Genomic DNA, 22,994 nt, shown 5'->3' with positions numbered 1-22,994 from the left:
GTTGGTGGTTCAAACCCACCAGCCACTCCATGGAAGCAAAACTGGGCAATCTACTTCCGTAAAGATTTACACCTCAGAAACCCAGTGGGGCTCACTATGAGCAGAGTTGACTCAGTGGCAGTGGGTTTTGTAAGAAAGAAAGTTCACATTTAGCAAATAAAATAGGTGTAAAACCTTTCTACTCCATTACGAAAATGTTACATGTAGACCTTTGTGTAAGAAGAATAAAGTGTAAATTGGTCATTTACTAATGTTGGTGTTGTTGTTGTTAGCTGCCATCGAGTGTCAAACTCATAGCAACCCTATGCACAGCAGAAGGAAATACTGCCTGGTATTGTGCCACCCTCACAATCCTTGCTATATCTGAGTCCATCATTGCAGTCATTGTGTCTTTCCATCTTGCTGAGGGCCTTCCCCTTCTTCATTGACCCTTCACTTTACCAAGCATAATATCCTTCTCCAGGGAATGGTTCCTTCTGACAACATGACCAAAGTAGGTGAGATGAAGTCTGGCCATTCTTGTTTTCAAGGAGCATTCCAGCTGTACTTCTTCCAGGACAGTCCTTTTAGCAGACCATGGTACTCATAATATTCTTCTCCAACAGCACAACTCAAAGCATCAGCTCTCTTCTTTGTTCTTCCTTATTTATTGTCCAATTCTCACATGCATATAAGGCAATTGAAAATGCCATGGCTTGGGTTAGGCACACATTAGTCTTCAAGGAGACATCTTTGCTCTTCAGCACTTGAAAGAGGTTCTTTGCAGCAGATTTCCCCAGTGCAATGCATCATCTGCTATCTTGACTGCTGCTTCCATTGGTGTTAATTGTAGAAACAAGAATATGAAATCCTTGACAGCTTCAATCTTTTCTCTGTCCACCATGAAGCTGTTTATTGGACCAGTTTTGAGGATTTTTGTTTTCTTTATATTGAGGTGTAATCCATATTGCAGACTGTAGTCTTTAATCTTTATTAGTAAGTGCTTCAAATCATCCTCACTTTCGTGAAGCAAAGTTGTGTCATCCATGTAGCAGGTTGTTAATGAGTCTTCCTCCAATCCTGATGCCATGTTCTTCTTCATATAATCCAGCTTCTCAGATTACTTGTTCAGCATACAAATTGAATAAGTGTGGTGAAAGGATACAACCTTGACACACTCCCTTCTTGATTTTGAACCATGCAATATCCCCTTGTTCTGTTCGAATGACATCCTCCTGATCTATGTACAGGTTCCTCTTGAGTACAATGAAGTGTTCTGGAGTTCCCGTTCTTCTCAATGTTACCCATAATTTGTTATGATTTACACAATTGAATGCTTTTGCATAGTCAATAAAACATAAGTAAACATCTTTCTGGTATTCTTTGCTTTCAGCTAACGTCCATCTGACATCAACAGTGTTATCCCTCATTCCATGTCCTCTTCTGAATCCAGCTTCCATTTCTGGAAGCTCTCTGTCATTATACTGCTGTAACCATTTTTTAATTATCTTCAGGAATATTTTACTTTCATGTGATATTAATGATATTGTTTAATAATTTCCACATTCTGTGGGATCACCTTTCTTTGGAATGGGTACAAATATGTATCTCTTCCAGTTAGCTGACCAGGTACCTGTCTTCCAAATCTCTTCGTATAACCACATGAGTGCCTCCAGCGGGACATCCGTTTGTTGAAATATCTCAATGGATTTTCCATCAATTGCTGGAGCCTTGTTCTTTGCCAATTCCTTCAGTGCAGCTTCAACTTCTTCCTTCAGTGCCATTGGTTCTTGATCATATATCACCTCCTGAAATGGGTGAACATTGACCAGTTCTTTTTAGTACAGTGACTCTGTGTATTCCTTCCATCTTCTTTCAATGTTGCCTGGATCATTCAATATTTTGCCCATAGAATCTTTCAATATTGCAACTAGAGGCTTAAATCTTTTCCTTAGTTCTTTCAGCCTGAGAAATGCCAACCATGTTCTTCCCTTTTGGTTTTCTAACTCCAGATCTTTGCTCATTTCTTTATAGTAGTTGGCTTTGTCTGCTCAAGCTGCTCTTTGAAATCTTCTGTTCAGCTCTTTTATCTTGTCATTTATTCCATTTGCTTTAGCTACTCGTTCTTCAAGGGCAAGTTTCAGAGTCTCTTCTCACATCCATTTTGGTCTTTTCTTCCTTTCTTTTCTTTTTAATGACCTCTTGCTTTCTTCATGGATGATGTTCTTGATGTCATCCCACAATTCATCTGGTTTTCAGTCTTGGTGTTCAGTGCATCAAATCTATTCTTTAAATGGTCTCTAAATTCAGGAGGGATATTATCAAGGTCATATTTTGGGTCTTGTGGACTTGTTTTAATTATATTCAACTTCTACGTGAACGTACATATGAGTAGTTGATGGTCTGTTCCACAGTCAGCTCCTGGCCTTGTTTTGGCCAAAGACACAACTTCTTCATTGCCGCTTGCCACAGATATAGTCAACCTGATTCCTGTGCACTCCTTCTGGTGAAATTCACATGCATAGTCATTACTTATGTTGTTGCAAAAAGGTATTTGCAATTGATAAAGTTGTTGGTCTTACAAAGCTCTATCATGTGATCTCCAGCGTTATTTCTATCTCCAAGGCCATATTTTCCAACTACTGGTGATTTTTCTTTGTTTCCAACTTTTGCATTCCAATTACTAGTGATAATCAACAAATCTTGATTTCATGTTTATTCAATTTCAGACTGCAGAAGCTGGTAGAAATCTTCAATTTCCTCATCTTTGGCTTTGGCGGTTGGTGCGTAAATTTGAATAATAGTAATATTAACTGATATTCTTTGTAGGCATATGGATATTTTCTTATCACTGACAGCGTTGTACTTCAGGACAGATCTTGAAACACTCTTTGTGGTGATGAATGCCACACCATTCCTCTTTAATTTTTCATTCCCAACATAGTGGATGGTATGGTTGTCTGATTCAAAATAGCCAAAAATAGTCCATTTCAGCTCACTAGTGCTAGGAAGATGGGGCAATCTACTTCCATAGTTATACTGCCTCAGAAACCCAAGAAGGGGGTCACTATGAGCCGGGTCCGACTCGACAGCACATAACAACAACAACAACAACAGTGCCTAGGATATTGATCTATCTGTGTTCCATTTAATTTTTGACAACTTCCAATTTTCCTAGATTCATACTTTGTATATTCTGTGTTCCAGTTATTAATGGATCTTTGCATTTGTTTCAACTCATTCTGAGTCATGCCACATCAGCCAATGGAGGTCCCAAAAGCTTTACTCTGTCTATATCATTAAGGTCATCTCTATTCTGAGGAGATGGTTCTTGCCCAGTCACATTTTGAGTGCCTTCTGACCTGATGAGTTCATCTTCCAGCACTCTATTGGACAGTGTTTCAGGGCTATTCATAAAATTTTCCAGTAATATATCAGACAGTGTTTCACTACTATTCATAAGGTTTTCACTGGCCAGTTGTTTGAGAAGTGGATGGCCTCTTGCTTCTTCCAAGTCTTTCTTAACCTTGAAGCTCTGCTGAAACCTCTCCACCATGGGTAACCCTGGTGGCATTTTGCAACACAGTGGCATAACCTCCAGCCTCATAGCAACACGTAATCCACCACAGGACAACAAACTGACAGACAAGTTCAACTCCCTTTGTTGTTCCTAACCCCTCTGCACCTGCCTACCTTGGGCAATGGCCTTAAAATAGAGCCACCCACAAGTGAAAAGCAGACCCTGAGTCCCGGCATGCCTACTTTAGGGCCTGGCCTTAATAAAGAGCTTCCCCCCAAGTGAAAAGAAACTCCCAGCCCCGGCCTGCCTACCTCAGGCCCCAACCTTAATACAGAGCCACCCCCAAGTGAAAAGCAGCTCCCAAGCCCCAGGCCCACCTACCTCAGGCCTCAGCCTTAATGTAAAGCCACACCCAAGGGAAAAGCAGCCCCAGCCCTGATCCCACCTACCTCAGACCCAGCCTAAAAATAGAGCTGCCCCCAAGCAAAAAGCAGCCTCCAAGCCCTAGGACCACCTACCTCTGGCCCCAGCCTTAATATAGAGCCATACCCTAGGGAAAAGCAGCCCCCAGCCCTGGGCCCACCTACCTCAAACCCCACCTAAAAATAGAGCTGCCCCCAAGTGAAAGTAGCCTGCACCCCGGGCCTGCCTACCTCAGGCCCCAGCCTCATTTACTAATAAGATACCACAAAAAGCACACTAACAAAGACTATATAAACTATCATTACAATTTCTTTTCCTGTTGATGTCCTACATTTTTTTTTTTTTCCTACATAGCCATGCCCATCCACACCTTTTACATTGCAGGTCATATTCACTGACACAGAACATGTGAGATACCAGCCACCTCAACTTTTCCAATTGTGACTCTAGAACATAGCCATTAGACAAAGACCTAAACAGAGAAACAAGGAAAGAAGCAGGAATGATGCAGGAAGCTTAAAATGCTGCGGGTTTCATTTCTATACCATCAGTAACCTCAGTTTCATGATTCAACATTTTAGATGTAAATAATTTACAACAATAAAAGTGAGAGCACATTTATGTGGAATAGAAGTAAATAATTTAGTTCTAAAATGTGGGATGCCCCTACTAATGAGAGACCACTGAGAGTTATTCATCAAATGTCAGCAATGTTCTCTGCAAGTGTGTGATATTTTGTGATTTAAAAATGTAACTCTATTATTTTCTCTCAATCAGAAATTAAATATGAACAGCCATAGGCATTAAGGGGTGGGGAAGGAAAACATGAGTAAAAAGGCAGTAACAGTGACAGGGCTTTAGTGCTTCTTTGGACAGTGGACATGAGTGGCCCATCCTTTTAATCACAAGATTTAAAAGATATTGACCTGCATGTGTTGATAAAGGGCAAAATAATTTTCTAGGAATTTTTAATAAATAGCATATACTTTTTATTTTGTTTAAATTGAGCATTTGCAGTGCATGATCAGAATCAAAGCCTCCTTGGTAAGCCAATAAGTGAATGTGACCAGGTTGACGTTATCAGTGAAATAGAGAATTAAGGTTATTAGTCATATTTGGTAATAATTTTATTACCACATATTTTTGTCAGAAGTACAAGAATAGGATAGCACTCTTTTCAGACTTTGTGAAATCTCATCCCTTTTGAAAACAGATCAGAATTAAAACTCCTATTCCTGCCTCCTTGAAACTTACTTACGATGAGTATAAAAAGGACTAAGAATAGCCTACTTATGTGGTTGTTGGGAGAATTAAGTAAGATGATACCTTAATAAACACAAAGGTGTATTAATATATGACATCACTATTATCAATTATTATTAGGTAATTTTAATAATTTAGAGAAGCTATTTGGAAGACATAAACATAAGCTTTGCAAAATCTGTTTTTTACCTCTGCTCAGCCACACATTAACTGTTTAGAACTTGTGCAGGTTTCCTAAATCCCTCTAAGCCTCAGTTTTCTCATCCATAAAGTAAATATGACAATTGTAAGAATGAAATAATATACATAAAGCACGTGACACAATGCTTATCAAATGTTGTTGTTCTTAGGTGCCGCTGAGTAAACTCTGATTCATAGTAATCCCACGTACAACAGAGCAGAACACTGCCCAGTCCTGCACCATCCTCACGATCCTTGCTATGCTTGAGTCTATCATTACAGCCATTGTGTCAGTCCATCTTGTTGAGGGTCTTCCCCTTCTTCACTGACACTCTACTTTGCCAAGCATGATAACCTTCTCCAGGAAATAGTCCCTTCTGTCAATATGACCGAAGTAAGTGAGACGAAGACTGGCCATTCTTGTTTCTAAGGAGCATTCCAGCTACACTTATTCCAAGACAGATTTGTTCATTCTTCTGGCAGTCCATGGTACTTCCAGTGTTTTTCGCTGGCACCACAACTCAAAGGTATCAACTCTTCTTTGGTCTTCCTTATTCATTGCCCAGCTTTCACAAGCATATGAGATGATTGAAAATATAATAGTCTGGGTTAGGCACACCTTAGTCTTAAGAATGACATCTTTGCTCTTCACCACTTTAAAGAGGTCTTTTGCAGCAGATATGCCCAGTGAGACTTCATCTCACCTATTTTGGTCATGTTGTCAGAAGGGACCATTCCTTGGAGAAGGATGTCATGCTTGGTGGGGTGGAGGGTCGACGAAAGAGGGGGAGGCCTTCAACAAGATGGATTGACACAGTGGCTGCAATGATGGGCTCAAGTATAGCAGGGATCGTGGAACTGGCAGGGATCAGGCAGTGTTTTGTTCTGCTGTGCATGGGGTCGCTATGAGTTGGAAACAACTCCACGGCACCTAACAAAAACAACAACAACATGCCCAGTGCAATAAAATGTTGGATTTCCATGGGTGTTGATTGCGGATCCAAGTAAAATGAAATCCCTGAAAACTAAAATCTTTACCTTGTCTTTCATGATGTTGCTTATCAGTCCAGTTGTGAGGATTTTCATTTTCTTTATGTTGAGGTGTAATCCATACTGAAGACTGTAGTCTTTGATCTTCCTAAGTGTTTCAAGTCATCTTCACTTTCAACAAGCAAGGTTGTGTCATCTGCATATCACAGTTTACTGATGGTTCTTCCTCCAGTCCTGATATGCCATGTTCTTCTTCCTATAGTCCAGCTTCTTGGACTGTTTTACATACAAATTAAATAAGTATGCTGGAAGGATACAACCCTGATGCACACCCTTCCTGATTTTAAATCATGTCGTCTTTCCTTGTTCCATTTGACTAACAGCCTCTTGCTCTAGGTACAGTGTCCTCATGAGTATAATTAAGTGTTCTGGAATTCCCATTCTTTGCAATATTACCCATAATTTTTATGATCCACACAGTTGAATGCCTTTGCATAGTCAATAACACACAGGTAGACATCTTTCTGATACTCTTTGCTTTCAGCCAAGATCCATCTAACATCAGCAGGGATACCACTTGATTCTTGTCCTCTTCTGAATCCAGCTTTCATTTCTGGAAGTTCCCTGTTAATATACTGTTTCACCCATTTTTTAATTATCTTCAGCAAAATTTTACTTCCATGTGAGATTAATGATATGGTTTGATAATTCCCACATTCTGTTGTATCACTATCACCTTTGGGATAAGCACAAATATCAATCTTTTCCAGTTGGTGGGCCAGGTAGTTGTCTTTCAAGTTATCTGGCATAAATGAAAGTGCTTCCAAGACTACATCCATTTGTTGAAACATCTCAATGGGTATTCCATTCCTGGAGCCTTGTTTCTCACCAATTCCTTCAGTGAAGCTTGGACTTCTTCCTTCAGTACCATTGGTTCTTGGTCATATGCTACCTCCTGAAATAGTTGGACATTGACCAATTCTTTTTGATACAGTAACTGTGTGTATTCGCTCCATCTTCTTTTGATGCTTCCTGCATCATTCAATATTTTGACCATTTAATCTTTTAATATTGCACCCCTAGACTTGAGTTTTTTTCCTTCAGTTTTTTCAGCTTGAGAAATGTTGAGTGTGTTCTTTCCTTTTGGTTTTCTAATTTGAAGTCTTTGCCCATTTCATTATAATACTTTATTTTGTCTCTCAAACCACCCTTTGAGGAGTTTTTACTTTAGCATTTCCATTCATTTTACTACATTACATTCATGAGCAAGTTTTAGAGTCTCTTCTGACATCCATTTTGGTCTTTTCTTCCTTTCTTATCTTTTTTTAATGACCATTTGCTTTCCTCATGTATGGTACTCTTGACATCATTGCACAAGACCAGATGAACCAACTCATCTGGTCATTGGTGTTAAATTCATCAAATCTGTTCCTCAGATAGTCTCTCAATTCAGGTGGAAGATAATCAAGGTTATTTTTGCTCCCATTGACTTATTTTAATTTTCTTCAGCTTCAACTTAAACTTGCATAGGAGCAGTCTGTTCCACTGTCAGCTCGTGGCCTTATTTTGGCTGAAGATATTGAGCTTCTCCATCACTTCTTTCCACAGATGTATGTAGTCGAACTGATTTCCATGTATTCCATCTGATGACTTCCACATGTATAGCCTCCATTTATGTTGTTGAAAAAAGGTGTTTGCAATTAATAAGTCACTGGTCTCTCAAAATTCTGTCATGTGATCTCTGGCGTCATTTCCATCACTAAGGCCATATTTTCCAAATACTGATGATTCTTAATTTCCAACTTTTGCATTCCAATCACCAATAATTATCAATATATCTTGATTGAATGTTTGGTCAATTTCAGACTGCAGAAGTTGGTAAAAATCTTCAATTCCTTCATTTTTTGCTTATTTTTGTTTTGCTTAATCAATAATAACTTCTATCGATTATTATTGTTATATAATTAATTTTAATACTGTTAGACAAGGTGTATGGAAGTCTTAACATAACCTTTGCAGAAATCTCCATTTTTTTCCCTCTGCTCAGCCACATATTAACTGTCTGGAGCTTGGGTAGTTTCTTTAAGCCCATCTAAGCTTCAGTCTTCTCATCCATAAAATAAATGTGACAATAATTGTGAGGATGAAATATTCTATATAAAGCACTTAACACAATGCTTACCACATAGTCAACATTTAATAAATTTATGTATGTGTGTGTATATATGCATATATATGAAGATATATACATATGTATGTGTGTGTGTGTGTGTGTGTGTGTGTATACAGCCTCCAATCCACACCCCAGCCCACAGTCCTTGACTAAGATATCTTTCTTCCAGCTTACATATAATTCTCAACAATCTCAGTTTCACTACATTACAGATCACAAACAGTTGACTAGAAGTGAAGTAGAAGAGCTGCTAGAGACTGGCTTTGAATAAGTGTGCATTCACAGCTTTAAGATTAGAAAAGATTTACAGAACTCTAAGATTAAAATTATTTTTAGGACAAACACTGGGGTTCTTTGGGATTCTTTGCTGCATATTGTAAGTGCTTAATAAATATGTACTAAGTTGAATTGGGTGTCCCTGGGTGGTATAAATGGTTAATGCACATGACTGCTAACCACAAGGTTGAAGCCTTCTTCAGAGGAACCTCAGAAGAAAGACCTTGCAATCTACAACCAAAAAATCGGCCATTGAAAACCCTATGGAGCACAGTTCTACTCTGATAAACATGGGTTCTCCAAGAGTCAAAGTCAATGTTGAACTCCTCAGTTCTTGGATGTGCAAAAGTCAGTAGCTGCCCTTTACAGATTTTTAGCACAGCATAACATATTTAAAACGACTTCTCTTTTCAAAAGAAGTTAAAGTGCCCATTCATTTACAAATATTTATTTACCAAATTCCATGAGAACCTTAAAGAAAAATTCCATTGAGTCATTTAAATGAGAGATGTGTATAAAAATCTCATTCTTCAGGTATGTAGGCTAGAAGTAGAAATGTTTGCTATAATTGTCTCGTTTGTCCATTTCATCTCATAGTATAGATTTGGTGTTGTTAGCATTACCCTTATGGTATAATTCTGCATTACCTACCTTAACTAAAACATCCCAGTGCCATTGGTCATGAGCACGAAGTCCTGCTAAGAGACTTGCTTCTAGAGAAAAACCTGTCCTTCCTAGGTAAGTATTATTCACCTCTTCTCTAGTGTCAAATATCTCCATGAGTGCTTAAACATATATGTATTTTTAAATCTTCCACTTGAAGTTATTATGTACTAAAGGAAGAGTGAACAATGATTGATGCTGTGCATGCTATCTTTTATTGATTTAGAACTGAGCAGGAACTCAGTTACCTAAGCCCCTGTATGTACAGCACATGCACAGTCTTGCAATTAATATTTTATAGAATAAGTGGCTGAAAAAATGCTTTAATATCTGTTGCAGTATTACTTTTGGTGTCATGAGATATGAACCATAATCTAGGCCTTCTGAGAGAAAGAAACACAAGAAATATTATCTATAAAATGCTTTATATATTAAAAAGAAAGGTTAGAAAAATTTATGCTAGATATGTTTGGTTCATGTATTGAATGGGGTATACTTTTACTTGAAAACAAAATACTAAGCTTTTATTACTTTTATGCCAGACATTAATTGTTGATATAGACTTAGCGTGATTTTTTTAATTCCCATGTGTATGCATGTATTTATGTGCCAGTGTGGAACCGTACTACAGATAGTTATTTCTTTCAATATTTCTTTCACATTAGAAATTAAGCCTTAAAGGACATACATTTAAGAACTGATCATGAAAACCATAAAGCATTCTACAATAAATGAAACTCCTCCTTCCATTTTAACCATGGTAATTTAAATGTTTAAAATGACTCTTATATAAACTTACTCCTCACTTATCATGTATCTCATTATCCAATATTTTGCCTTTAAAACAATAGTGAAAAATCCACTATGCAACTATTTTGCATGTTAACAAAGTATGTCTGCCATTGATGAACAGAAGTTTAAGGCAAGAGTAACTCTGGCTGTGATGGTTTAGGTTATGTGTCAACTTGAGTTGCTCATGATTCTCAGAGTTTTGGCAGTTATATAATGACACTTATGTGATAATGTAATTTGCAGTTATGTAATGATGTGGTCATCTTCCATTTTTGCATTATGCCAATTTTCATTGGAACTTAACCATGTTGATAAGTGAGGAATGGGTATCTGAAAATAACTATTTTTTGTTGTAAGCCACCAGCTAAGCTCTCAAATTTCCAGAGCTGTCTAGTGTCACTCCCTTGGCACCACCTTCCTATGGATATTCAGGCCCTTTATCTCATCTCTTGGCTTAGCCTGGCTTCTCTCTGCTTCCTTCCTGAGAACTAGGGAACACCAAATGAGAGAAAAAGTAGAGGGATTAGGTAGTGCAAACAGTTAACACACTCACTTGCTAACCAAAATGTTGGTGGTTCAAGTCTATCCAGGGGCACCTTGGAAGAAAGTGCTGTCAGTGTTCTTCCCTAAAATACCAGCCATTGACAACTCTATAGACATCATTCTACTCTGACACATGTGGGGTCACTATGAGTTGGAATAGACTCCTTAACAATTGGTTTGGTTTTTATACTTTGCTTATTTGATAATAGAGACTGAGTGTATGAGGCCTAACTTACCATGGCTGGAAAAGGCAATGCAGAAACATGGGCAGAAAGTTATTACCACATGCATGCAAGTAACAAAGGGGGACTTAAAATGATGGGCCCCTTCTATTCCTCTGTATTATGGGATCAGAGGTAATTATTTTATTAAAACATATCCAAAGATGATATTTTAACTGCTTTCTTAAAAAAAAAAAATATATATATATATAGGAAATTTAGCTGACTCCACACATCCTTGGTCATATATTGAAAAGTTTCCCCTATAATATATGAAAAAAGTATTTATTTATTCTGTGTAATTTAAGTCTTTTAATGTGGTACTGAGGAGCTCTGGTAGTATAGTGCCTAAGGCACTTGACTGCTAACCAGAAGGCTGGTGGTTCAAACCCACCAGCCACTCCTCGGAAGTAAGGTTGGGCAATCCTACTTCTGTAGTGAGACTGCCTCGGAAACCCAAGGAAGGGTCGCTATGAGTCAGGGCTGACTCGATGGCACATAACAACAACAACAACAATGTGGTACTGAATTAACACATGTTCACTTAAGGTTAAAACATGAAAATCCAAAACGTTGTATGAAATATTGTTATGGGGTTGTTGTTCCTTTACCTTGTAAATGCCCCTTCACAATGATTAATTAGATTTAAAATTCTGTGCCAGGCAAATTTAAATAGAACATCACTTTAAAGCAAACTATCACAAAATATTGGTATATAAATAGACTACTTATTCTTTCATGTTTACATGTGTACACTTTGAATTTTGTTGCAAGCCATTGCAAGCATGTGTGTTTTACTTTGATTCTTTTATAAGCAGATGTAAAATACTTCACTCGGTTGGTTTCTAATCTGGAGTACTTGAAAAGTCAAGTATTCCTACTGTTTATGTATTAATCATTCTTACATTAGGAATTATGGCTTTCCCTGAAATTTTTTATCCCATTCCAAATGTTCAACCCATTGTGCTCCATCTGTATTTTTATAAAATATATATTTTATCTGACCTCTCTTGACAGTAGAAATTTAAAAAAAAAAAAAATCAAAATAATTCACGTTTTTCCTACCCTTAATATTTTCTTGTATTTCCTTGATTCAAAACCATGTACTAAGCAGGTGCTATGGCACAAGATTTAATCAGGCACTATGTTGTTGGGTGTGCCATTGAAGTCAATTCCGACTCATAGGACCCTCTATAGTAGACAGAGTAGAACTGCCACACAGGGTTTTGTGGTCGGTAATAGTTATGGGAGCGAATCACCAGATCTTTTCTCCCGTAGAGTGGCTGATGGGTTCAAACTGCCAACCTTCTGGTTAGCAGACAAACTCTTGTTCCTCCACCAGGACCTCTATCCAGGCACTATACTGAAGGAAAAAAGAGCCCTTATATGCTCATATGTTTATCCTATCTTATAAACTTACTTATTTTGTACTTCTGCAGATGGGCATGTTGTAATGAGACAAGTCACAAGTTGAACAAATGACTAGTTTCTTCAACTGAAAAATATTTCTCATCCATGTATTTATTCATTTTTCCCACAAATAAGTTACAGAGTCAGGTACCATTTGGGGCACTAAGCACAAGCCAGATGAAGTCCTTGTTTTTTTGGATTTATGGTCTAGAAGGCAGACAAGCTACCAACAAACAAAGGCATATTTGGGAGAATCGTAATTCATTCATTTATAATTCATTCATTCTTTTAACTAACATTTGTTGAGTGTGTTCTCTACATAACAGGAACTATGCTAGTTAGTTATGTTATGGAGATGATTATAAGCAGCCCCTACCTCACAGATGCTCACAGCCGTGAACATTTTATTGCTATATTCTTTCCAGTGAGAATGAAAGTCTATTTTTAATGTCTAACTTAGTAGGTGCTCACTTGCTTGTGTTGATAATGAAAATAAATGCATTCAAGATTGTTATCATGCTTTCATTAAAACTTAGAAAGAAAAGTACAGATTATAGTAAAAATCAGTAGCTGCCCTTTACAGATGAAGAAAATGCTGTTGCCTCATGAGCAACTTTTCCTAAATTCTGATAGAAGTTTACTTTTACTTATTCATCTACTCTCTCTCACTGGGTCCTTTCTGTCACCATGGGTTTCTAGGATTGTGAGTTGAACTCACTGAGTTGGCCATCTAACCACTCTTTCTTTTGTTTGTTCAGCAGACAGGTATATTTTAAGTACTTGCTATAGACAGGTACATGTGGGGATTTAAAAAAAGAAAAAAAAAAAAGAATCAAACATGGAAATGTCTAGAAAACTTGAAGTTATTAAGTACATGCCATTTCTTCTAAGGATAATTAATTTTGAATTAACATTTATTGATCAGCATTTAAAGCCTCAGGAAATGTGAAGAACCCACTGCCTAAACCCAGTCTTGGATGTGCAAAGTACTCTTCTTAAGCTTTAAATTGACCAATAAGCATTGTGATCATTCTTATCACTTATCTGCTAAGGCTTTCTTCTATTTCTAATAGCAATGAAATAGAAAATAAATTTTATCTGCCATTGCAGATGTTTTCATTTTTACCTCTCAAGTGATTAATGAAACCATGATTTGCTATAAACAAAAAAAAAAAAAACACTGCTGTCAAGTCGATTCTGACTCATCGTGACCTCTCCTTGGGTTTCTGAGGGGGTATCTCTACAGAAGTAGATTGCCCAATCTTCCTTCCGAAGAGTGGCTGGTGGGTTTGAACTGCCAGCCTTCTGGTTAGCAGTCAAATGCCTTAGGTACTATGCTACCAATGCTCCCATTCTCTCACTTTTGTTTGTTCACTTGTTTGTTTGCTATTTTTTTGAGACGTTGGTCATAAAGACAGGGGAGGAAAAGAAAAGAATGATGGTGAGAAGACAAGACTGTTTGTACTGTTAGGGAAAAATATGAAAGAGCTCATACATAAGACCAAGAATAAGGCATTCACTTCCCACAGGTTGGCTTATCTCCAGGTCAGAGAGACTTTCATTAGTGACTTCCACAGCCACTATCTCATGCAAATTCTTGTTCAGTTTGGCTTAATAGGGATGGCTCTGGAGATACTATATTCTTTCCAGTGGATGTAGCCATTTGTAGAAGCTAGCAATTATTTTGAGTGACACCTGAGAGACATTTGCTTTGTCCTCCCCTACACACACACCCCAAGTTTGGTCTTGCCTTATGACAAACCAGCACATTTTACATGGGTGCTCCTCTGGCACTCCTGTACTACTCTGTGGGGCTCCAGGAGGGTATAATCATTAAAGCCAAATAGGCTTTGCGCAAGATGTCCCTTGCTGTAAGAAATTAGGATCTTTGTTTCTCAGAGTTCATCTCCTCCTGCTGCTTTATTCCCCACCTGAAGCAACAGTGCTCTGCTGGAGAAGTGCTTAGGATGTGACAAACAGGAGATTATGACTGCAGGTGAAGGACCAGCAGCAGGAGCAGATGAGGTTTAGAGGGCTGAGATTATGTTTACATGCAGATGTTAGCAGCAGAGAAGAGACTAGAAATAAAACATGATTATTTAGGCTGAAGGAAACTGAGATGGTTGAGTACTTCATAAGGCACCAACTATTTAAAATCAGATCTGTCTTAAAGTTAAAAATAAAATGCAGTTTTCAGAGTAATGGGAGCATGATATAACAGAGAATGGGAGTTCTGTTCTCCCCTTACTGAAGAAATTGTCATAGTGAGGGACTCTCCTATGGTCAGTAACCATTATTGAATGCTGTGCTGTGTGTGCATCTCTCTAAGATGGAGAGAAAAGAACCATAGAATATGTGTGTGGCTGGAAGGTGACATGCTTTTTGGAACTTTGAAGAAAAGTTACCCTGTCCACTTGCGATGATAGTCATCCTGCTCAGGGACTAAAGCCTTCCCCTTCCCATTCGTTGGGTTAGATAGTTCATATTGACTGATCATCATCTTTGCTGGCCAAATTGGAACTATTTTGATAGTAAGTGGCAACGATCCAGTTCAAACTATATTACGCACATATTTAAAAAGGTGAATTTCTTGGCTCAGATATGAACCTGGGAAGTCCGGCAAAGAGAACTTTCTTTCTGATAATGTCTAAAGTCCAAAAGACAAAACAATGTCATCAGTGTCTCACCCTTTCCTTCCTTCTATTCAGCTTTTCTCTGTACTGGCTTCATTCTCAGGCAGCCAAGATGATGACTGGCCATTGAGAGTTAATTTAGTCCTTAGAGTTCTCCATCACAGAGGAAAATTGTTGGTACTCTTTTGCCCCGTAACAAATCTTAGAAAATATTCTGATCAGCTGGTTTGGGTCAGGTGTCCACCTCTGAGGCCAGATGATTGGAGGTCATATTGGGGATGATTGACCACCCAACAAAGAGTCATGTAGTGAGAGAGAGGTAGGAGATAGACAACGCCAGACAGGATGGAGTACAGGACAGCAAACAATGTTTTACTTTCTCTGCAGAAGATTAGCTATAGGTTAGGGTTTTACTCTTCAAGAGCAAAAGGCATTGGGAGTTATATCGGTTACTGTTATTGTTGGATTGGTTCCCTGGTCGTGTGTGTGTGTGTGTGTGTGTGTAGGAGATCCGTTTTTATGTTTTAGAAACTGCTAATATACCTCTACCCATTGAGCAGGTATATTAGCATGTTCAGGGACACATGGAGCTAGCCTCCAATGGGTCTGACATCAGTGACTGTAGCTAAAAGGATCTGGCATAAACAAAGGCTAACATTCAGCCATTCCTCAGAACTTTGGATTTGGAAAGGGCTGTAGTGACTGTCCAGTCCCCTGTTTTGTCCAGAGGACATTGGCCCCAGGACCTTGCATTATATCTAGTATCCTTCCTTCAATCTGCCCTGGTACTTTTTATTCTGCCGCACTAATTTGTAAATCTCTTTTTATGGCAGTAAAGCAAACAAAAGGAGCTCTGGTAGCATAGTGCCTAAGGCACTTGACTGCTCACCAGAAGGCTGGCGGTTCAAACCCACCAGCCACTCCTCGGAAGGAAGGTTGGGCAATCCTACTTCCGTAGTGATACTGCCTCGGAAACCCAAGGAGGGGTCGCTATGAGTCGGGGCCGACTTGACGGCAAACAACAACAACAACAAAAAGCAAACAAAACAAAGTGTGAGTGGTGTAAAATATAGAATAGTTTTACTTTTGTTGTTGATACATATGTCTTCTGTCTTTCCACAGCCCCCATACATCAGGGGCTACCTAGCCTCTCTTCATGTGCCCCCAGATTCTTGACCTCCCATTTGTTTCCTATATTTGTTGTTGTTGTTGTTATGTGCCATCAACTTGGATCCGACTCATAGTGACCCCTCCTTGGGTTTTTATCTTTAGGACACGTCAATTTTCATTAGTATTATCTTCTAAAGACATAAGCAAAGGACAAGGTCAGAGCAGTTGGTTGTATTATTTACTGGTGACTTTGATAAGAGTCTTTGGGGGGAAAAGTCTTTGGGGGAAAAACCTAATAGTTACAATGAAATTTTGGGTTCTTTAAAGATTTCATTTATCTATACTATTGGTCTCCCCATTAAATGCAAATCTGTTCTGAGTACCTTCTCCCATGGTTTGCATATTGTAATAACATCTATTAATGAAACTTGCTAATTTCTTGAATTGTGTAGGAAAGGCTGTGAAACTCACTCATAAGGGAACATAAAAATACGGACTACAAAGATCACAGCTCCAAATATTTAATGAAAAGTGTTTTGAAAAATAGAACACAGAAAAACAAAATAGTAGAGTAGAGGAGATATACTGTAGTTTTAATTTGTATTGATTTATGTCCTTTCTTTGTCCCCTAATTTGGTAAAATATGGTAGTTTTAAATATATATAAAATCATATGTATTTTGATTTAGCCTTTTAGAAACCTTTTTACAAATCTGTAGATGAAAAGTCATGTCAGAATGTTTCTTTTCATTATCAAATGTTGTGAACTGAAATTTTGCATAATTTTCCTGGAAGCAACTGTATTTCTTAAAATCTTTTAACAAAATAAAATTTCAAGTGATCTCTTGGTAGCCCTCCTCCTCTCCTGTAATTCTTAAGTGTATGTTAACTGGTTTCAGATGTGTTTTGTTCTCTGACTCAAAATCGGCCCTTTATTTTAAAAGAAGAAATTGTGTAATTAGCACTTAATTGCTTTGGATATTTTGGGTATTTGGAGGAGAGGGTAATTAAAAGGCCAGAGAAATTAACTTTCACAGTGCTCTTTACGCATGTGCAATTCCTCTTTCAAAAAGCCCACTAAAGCAGGCCTGACAACTTAAAAACAAAGACCTGGGTTACTTAAAGAATAAATATCAGTTTTATCTATAGATACAGTTTTATTATTATTATTATTATTTTGTTTAAATTGGAGAGATGACAATGGAAATACTAGGACATCAGGACATTACCTAGTTCATCCTCTTTAGGCAGGTGTCTCTACTGTATCACACAGATGGTCATCTACCTCTCCTATGTTTTGCAATCTTCCAGGAGAAAAAACAAGATTTTTCCTACCTCTTCATAAATATTAAAACCAAACCTAAACAAACCGATTGCCGTTAAGTTGATTCTGACTCACTACATCCTTATAAGACAAAATATAAGGTTTCTCAAAGCTTTCATCTTTGCAGAAACAGACTGCCACATCTTTTTCCCGTGGAGCGGCTGGAGGTTTGAACCACTAACATTTTGTTTAGGAGCTAAGTAATTAACCACTGTGCCATCAGAGTTACTCTTACAAATATCATATATGATCAAATTTAAATATTTATCATAGTTAAATGTGGTGTACAATGTGCCGGCACAAACTGGAACATGGTTGACATGGCTCTTATCCTGTATTTTTAACTAACCAAAATGCCTTATTAGTCACTGAACTTCTTTAGCTACTTTTATTGTGCAAATGGGAACGTTGAGTTAGTAATCTCTAAAACCTACACTAGCTCAAAAATACTGTGCTTTATATGCTAAGCATTATCTAAAAGCCCTACATTTCGTGACTGTGAAGGCTAACAAGTCTACTTTTAAGCTACAATATACTTACTACATTAGTTTTGATAGTGGATCTTGAACTATCTTATGTTATAAAATTTTTTGTTGTTATTGTTTTTTAATGGAAACTTAAACCAAAAGAACCTTATATCTGCTATATTTACTGATTGAGACAATTATACAAGATTTGGAGATTGATTCCTTACTGATCCCCAACCATTTCATGAAGTTATACTAAAAAAGTGCTATTCTATAATGTTGCCATTGTTGTTTTTTCCTTTTTAACTAATATTATTCTTACTTTTGTCTCAATGCTGATATTATTCTTACTTTTGTCTTAATACTGATAATTTATTCTTAAAAAAAGAAAGACAAAACCAAAAACTAAACTCGCTGCCGTAGAGTTGGACCCAACTCATGGCAACCCCTCCTTGGGTTTTGGAGGCAGTATCACTATGGAAGTAGATTGCCCAGCCTTCCTTCCAAGGAGTGGCTGGTGGATTTGAACCACCAGCCTTCTGGTTAGCAGTCAAGTGCCATAGGCACTATGCCACCAGAGCTTCTAAAAATAGAGAGAGGGTTATTGAAATATCTAATTTTCTATCTGGGCACTTCAAAGAATCATTAGTAACCATTTGGCTCACATATGTGCAAAGAAATATAAGAACCTGGATAAAATCTGTGATTTTTCAAGGAACATATAGATTAGCAAAACTGACTGTAGATGAGATAGAAAGTTAAACCAATGAGTAGTCATAGAAGAAATAAAAAGTAACCATTGAGCTTCCCAACAGAAAAGAACCAAGCCCAGAGAGACTTTTGTGGAGAATTCCACCAAAACTTGAAAAAATGGATAAACCCGAAGTTAGTTAAAATAGTACACATCAAAGAAAAAAGTAGTAAATCTTCCTAAGAATATTAGGAATATTCATTTTCAATCAAGATAAACCTCAAGAAAAATGAAGAATGAAAGATTAGACCAAGCGTTATCAAATAAAAGTTGAACTGTGGGCTAAGTTTGATCCTTCTGTACCTTGTTGATGCATGCGGAGTTGATGCAGGGAAGAAATGTTTTCACTCAGTCTAGGCAGGCCTCTTCTAAGACAAGAGTCATTTTTTTAAATGCACTTGTATTTTATTCAGTTTTCTTTGTTGAGGACTACAAAGGATAATGTTAATGGGAAGAGCGGGACAGTGGTTAGGGTGAAAAATTTAAAAATAAGAATGAAACATATTCTATCCTTAGAACAAAGTAGGAAGCAGAAAGAAAGTAGTGTGGGCTGATGACTGAGGTTTGTAGACCTCATGATCCCAGAATTGGAACCCTAATATATAAACCAAATTTTAAATCTGTATCTAATGCTTTGAATAATGACTTAATGGTGAGAAATCTTTCAAAGTGTGGGAGACAAGAGAGGAACATAACACAAAGGCCAAGAAATCAGGCCAATAGTTGAGACTGACCATAAAAATTTCCTAGTCATCAGTAATAGAAACTTTTCCTGGGGCCAAGACCAGGTGAGCAGGACCATCCATCTATTCACGTGTGCGGCTCCTTATACTTGTTTCTCATTTCCTCCAAACTTTGCCGAATTACGCTCCCTCCTTCTTTTTTAGGTGCTCTGGTGCTGTAGTACCTAAGGCACTTGACTGATAACTAGAAGGCTGGCGGTTCAAACCCACCAGCCACTCCTCGGAAGGAAGATTGGGCAATCTACTTCCGTAGTGATACTGCCTCAGAAACCCAAGGAGGGGTCGCGTTTTTTTTTTTTTTTCCCCTCTTTTCTTAGAAATTCTAAGATGAAAGAAACACTGTGAAGGTTGAAACAGAGGGAAGAAAGGCAATGAGAGTTCAGAGAATACATTAAAGAAAAGAGAAGATATCAAATACATGGTCTTTCCACTCTATAAAAAATTTAAAACAACTGATATCTCTGGTGGTGGCACAGACTTTTAGAAGCTATGCTTTGGGTGCGATTACATTTAGATCAACTTCATACTGGGGAGGGGGTGTGTGAATGGGTGTATGTCTGTTGGCCAGACATTGAAGTTTTCCATAGAAAGCTAGAAAGGTGGAACATACATCTACTGTATGTTCAAGTTTTGAGGGGTTATTATTATTATTCCTCACATTAAGTAAGTCATGTAATTCCAACTGTAGGTATTGTGTTGGTAATTTTGGTGCAGTGACAGGAGCACTGTGTCTGCCTTTTAAAAAATTTTAGTGTGTGCATTTGGATTGCTTGGTGACCTTTGAAATTTTATTTCGAGCTCCTGTCAGAAACATAATTTTTCTTTCTGAAACAGATTTTAACATCTGCAAAGGTTGATCTAGCTAGGATCATTTTAATAAAATATTATTCTGTGTTTTTTAATGTCAACCCAACTTTTCAAAGTTGAGGTTTATCTTCATTGCAAAGGAAAGGAGTTCATCCTTTTTCTTAATGTTCATAGGAAGTTTTACTCTTTTTTCTTTGATTTGTACTATTTTAACTAACCTTGGTTTATCTATTTCTTCAAGTTTGGTGGAATTCTCCACATCATTGGCTACCTGAAACATAAGCTCAAGTTGATTTAAATGTTTATTTTCCATTAAACATTCTTGTTGTGGTCAGAATTCAGTTTGAGGATAGAAATTTTTCCAGTCTTATTTGCCTGCAGTCCAGTTTTTGAAATTCTCTTGTTTCTAAGTAAGATTGATTTCTATTTCATTATCTCAACAGTTAACTTAAATTTTTTATATTCCTAGGAAAGAACAGTGTTCTGAATTTTGGCATCCTTCAAATTTATGATAGTTTAAGAATATCAACTTTTAACAGCATTTAACTTAAATATCTAGTTTAAATATGTGATTTGTCATTAAAAGGTTATTTACACCTAAAATGCTGATCTTTCAAAATGTACACAAGAGTGTTCTAAAACAGAGTTTCTGAACATTGGCCATGAAACCACTGTCTTGAGCTGACAAATGGATTGGAAATAAGCTACCCAACACTGGGAATGGGCCATTAATTTTAATCAAAGGTGATGCAGGAAGGCGAATGGGATGCATGACAATGTCAACAGCCCAGTAGGTGTTAAGAGACTACACAGCCTTCCTTGTTACTTGGTTGGGCCATTAGTTGAGGTTGGGTGAAGACAGAAAGCCATGTCTGGAATTGAATGACCAGGTCACTCCAAAATCTAATGGAGAACTCTCCATTTCAGAAATCACATTGTAATGCTATTAGAAGTCAAGGACAGCATTTAGAAAATATTGGAGTTTTTTTTTTTTTTAAGCAAGCACCTGGCTAGTTTTTTGTTTTGTTTTGTTTTGTTTTACAACTTAGTCAAGCTTCCTATGTTTTCCTGCTTCCTTTCCTTCTGAATGGATCATTGATATTTACAGAGGATCAAGAAATCCAACAGACTTAGAAAAAAGTCTCAAAGCCTGTTTGCTTTTCAGAATTACATATTGTTAGTTGTAAAACAGACAAATGCCAGAAACAATAGCATACCAAAGGAATTAAGCAGGGTAATTAATTCTCTGTGGTGATTTCATTGTCCTTTTCCCTTTCTTGGATCTAAGCAGATTTTCACTAATTGAAACTAAACTTTCTTAATAGCTTTAATGAAACCATTTATTTCATAATCTTATAGGCCAGTGTGCTTGTGCCTTACTGTAGATTGCCAATATTGGCTGATAGCATTAGAGATAGTCCTAGTGGAGAAAGCCTTTTCTTTCTATCAGTAAGTGTAATACTTTATTTTGAGCATTTTCAATTACAAAAAAATAAGGTAGCATATGACAGCCTGAATTAATGATGTTTATAATAAAGACATAAAAACAGAAGGGACAAAGAAGCATTTTTATATGTATGCTTCAGGTTAGTTAAGAAAGTTCATTTAGTCTGACATACATAAGAAAGATGTATATGCATACATAAGAAAGATATGTATGAGTGCATTAGTAATTTTTACACATTTTTAAGAAAGAAAAGCAATTATGTTGCTGTCTTGTTAATGGAATACTGTTATAAGTAATAGTATTTGTTCTTCCTCTAGATGAAGATCAGCTCCGAGCAAAGGGTTATGACAAAACACCAGACTTCATTTTACAAGTACCAGTTGGTAAGTCCTGAAACTCAATTATATATTTGTTTATGGAGAAAAGGGATATATTTTTCTATACATTTTCTATTTTTTCTTAATATGTTAATATCAACACATATGACTAGAGTATATTTGCTTTGTAATATTACACTTAAACAGGTAAAATAGTTGGAAAAGATTATTTCTAAAAGAAGGAACTAATGGATCCAGAAGAAATCTCTGCCTTAAAACTCCTATATATGTTTGAGAAATGGAAATGTCTCCCGAAGACATTTTGGTTGCCATTTTCAAGTCATTTCTCTAAATATTGAATTTATATAACATGGTTGTGTTGAGAAGCCAGGCTTACTTTGGTCTACTTGACACATCACTTGTCAAATTACACAGGCAGTGTCAGAACTAGGAAAGGACTTTTGAAGCAAAAGATAATGAAATAAGAGGGATATGATTGTAGCATAAATGTTCCTTGTAATGAACATATATATACAAGGCATTGTTTTGTAATTGCATCTGTTAGACGATGGCTATGGCTAAGCCTCTGCTCATTAATGGGAAGCATAGAGGCCTGTGTAGAGTTCAGAATTTTCAATCTTCTCTCCCCTTCACTGTATATTAGTAATGCTTTGTCCCTTAGCTGTAGAAGGGCACATAATTCACTGGATTGAAAGCAAAGCCTCATTTGGTGATGAATGTAGCCACCACGCCTACCTGCATGACCAGTTCTGGAGCTACTGGAATAGGTAAGGTCCCATTATTTTTCTCTTAAGATAAACGATACGCAGCTGAAATCTCATTAGAAAAAATATTTTGTTTAGCTGGTAAAAATGCTAGTAGCTTTTGTTTCTAGTAAATATAGAGCTTTGATTTATGTATTCATTTCAGAGCTTTAAACTTCTCTGCTTTAATAATATTGCT

At 37.2% G+C, this 22,994-nt stretch overlaps 1 protein-coding gene across 1 annotated transcript in view; it reads left to right on the top strand.

Annotated features, from left to right (window-relative positions):
• Positions 1-22,994, top strand: part of CDIN1 (CDAN1 interacting nuclease 1) — a 334,141-nt gene that overhangs the window by 178,502 nt on the left and 132,645 nt on the right. The window contains exons 8-10 of the mRNA XM_007940473.2: positions 9,475-9,542; positions 22,032-22,097; positions 22,714-22,819. Coding sequence (XP_007938664.1) covers positions 9,475-9,542; positions 22,032-22,097; positions 22,714-22,819 — 240 coding nt within the window. The remainder of the gene's footprint in view (positions 1-9,474; positions 9,543-22,031; positions 22,098-22,713; positions 22,820-22,994) is intronic.

Source organism: Orycteropus afer, unplaced genomic scaffold, assembly GCF_000298275.1.
Source record: "Orycteropus afer afer isolate SDZICR_OR568_19922 unplaced genomic scaffold, OryAfe1.0 scaffold00068, whole genome shotgun sequence".
Taxonomy (NCBI): domain Eukaryota; kingdom Metazoa; phylum Chordata; class Mammalia; order Tubulidentata; family Orycteropodidae; genus Orycteropus; species Orycteropus afer.
Note: the sequence above shows the minus strand (reverse complement) of the source record. Positions and strands in the feature narration are given on the sequence as shown.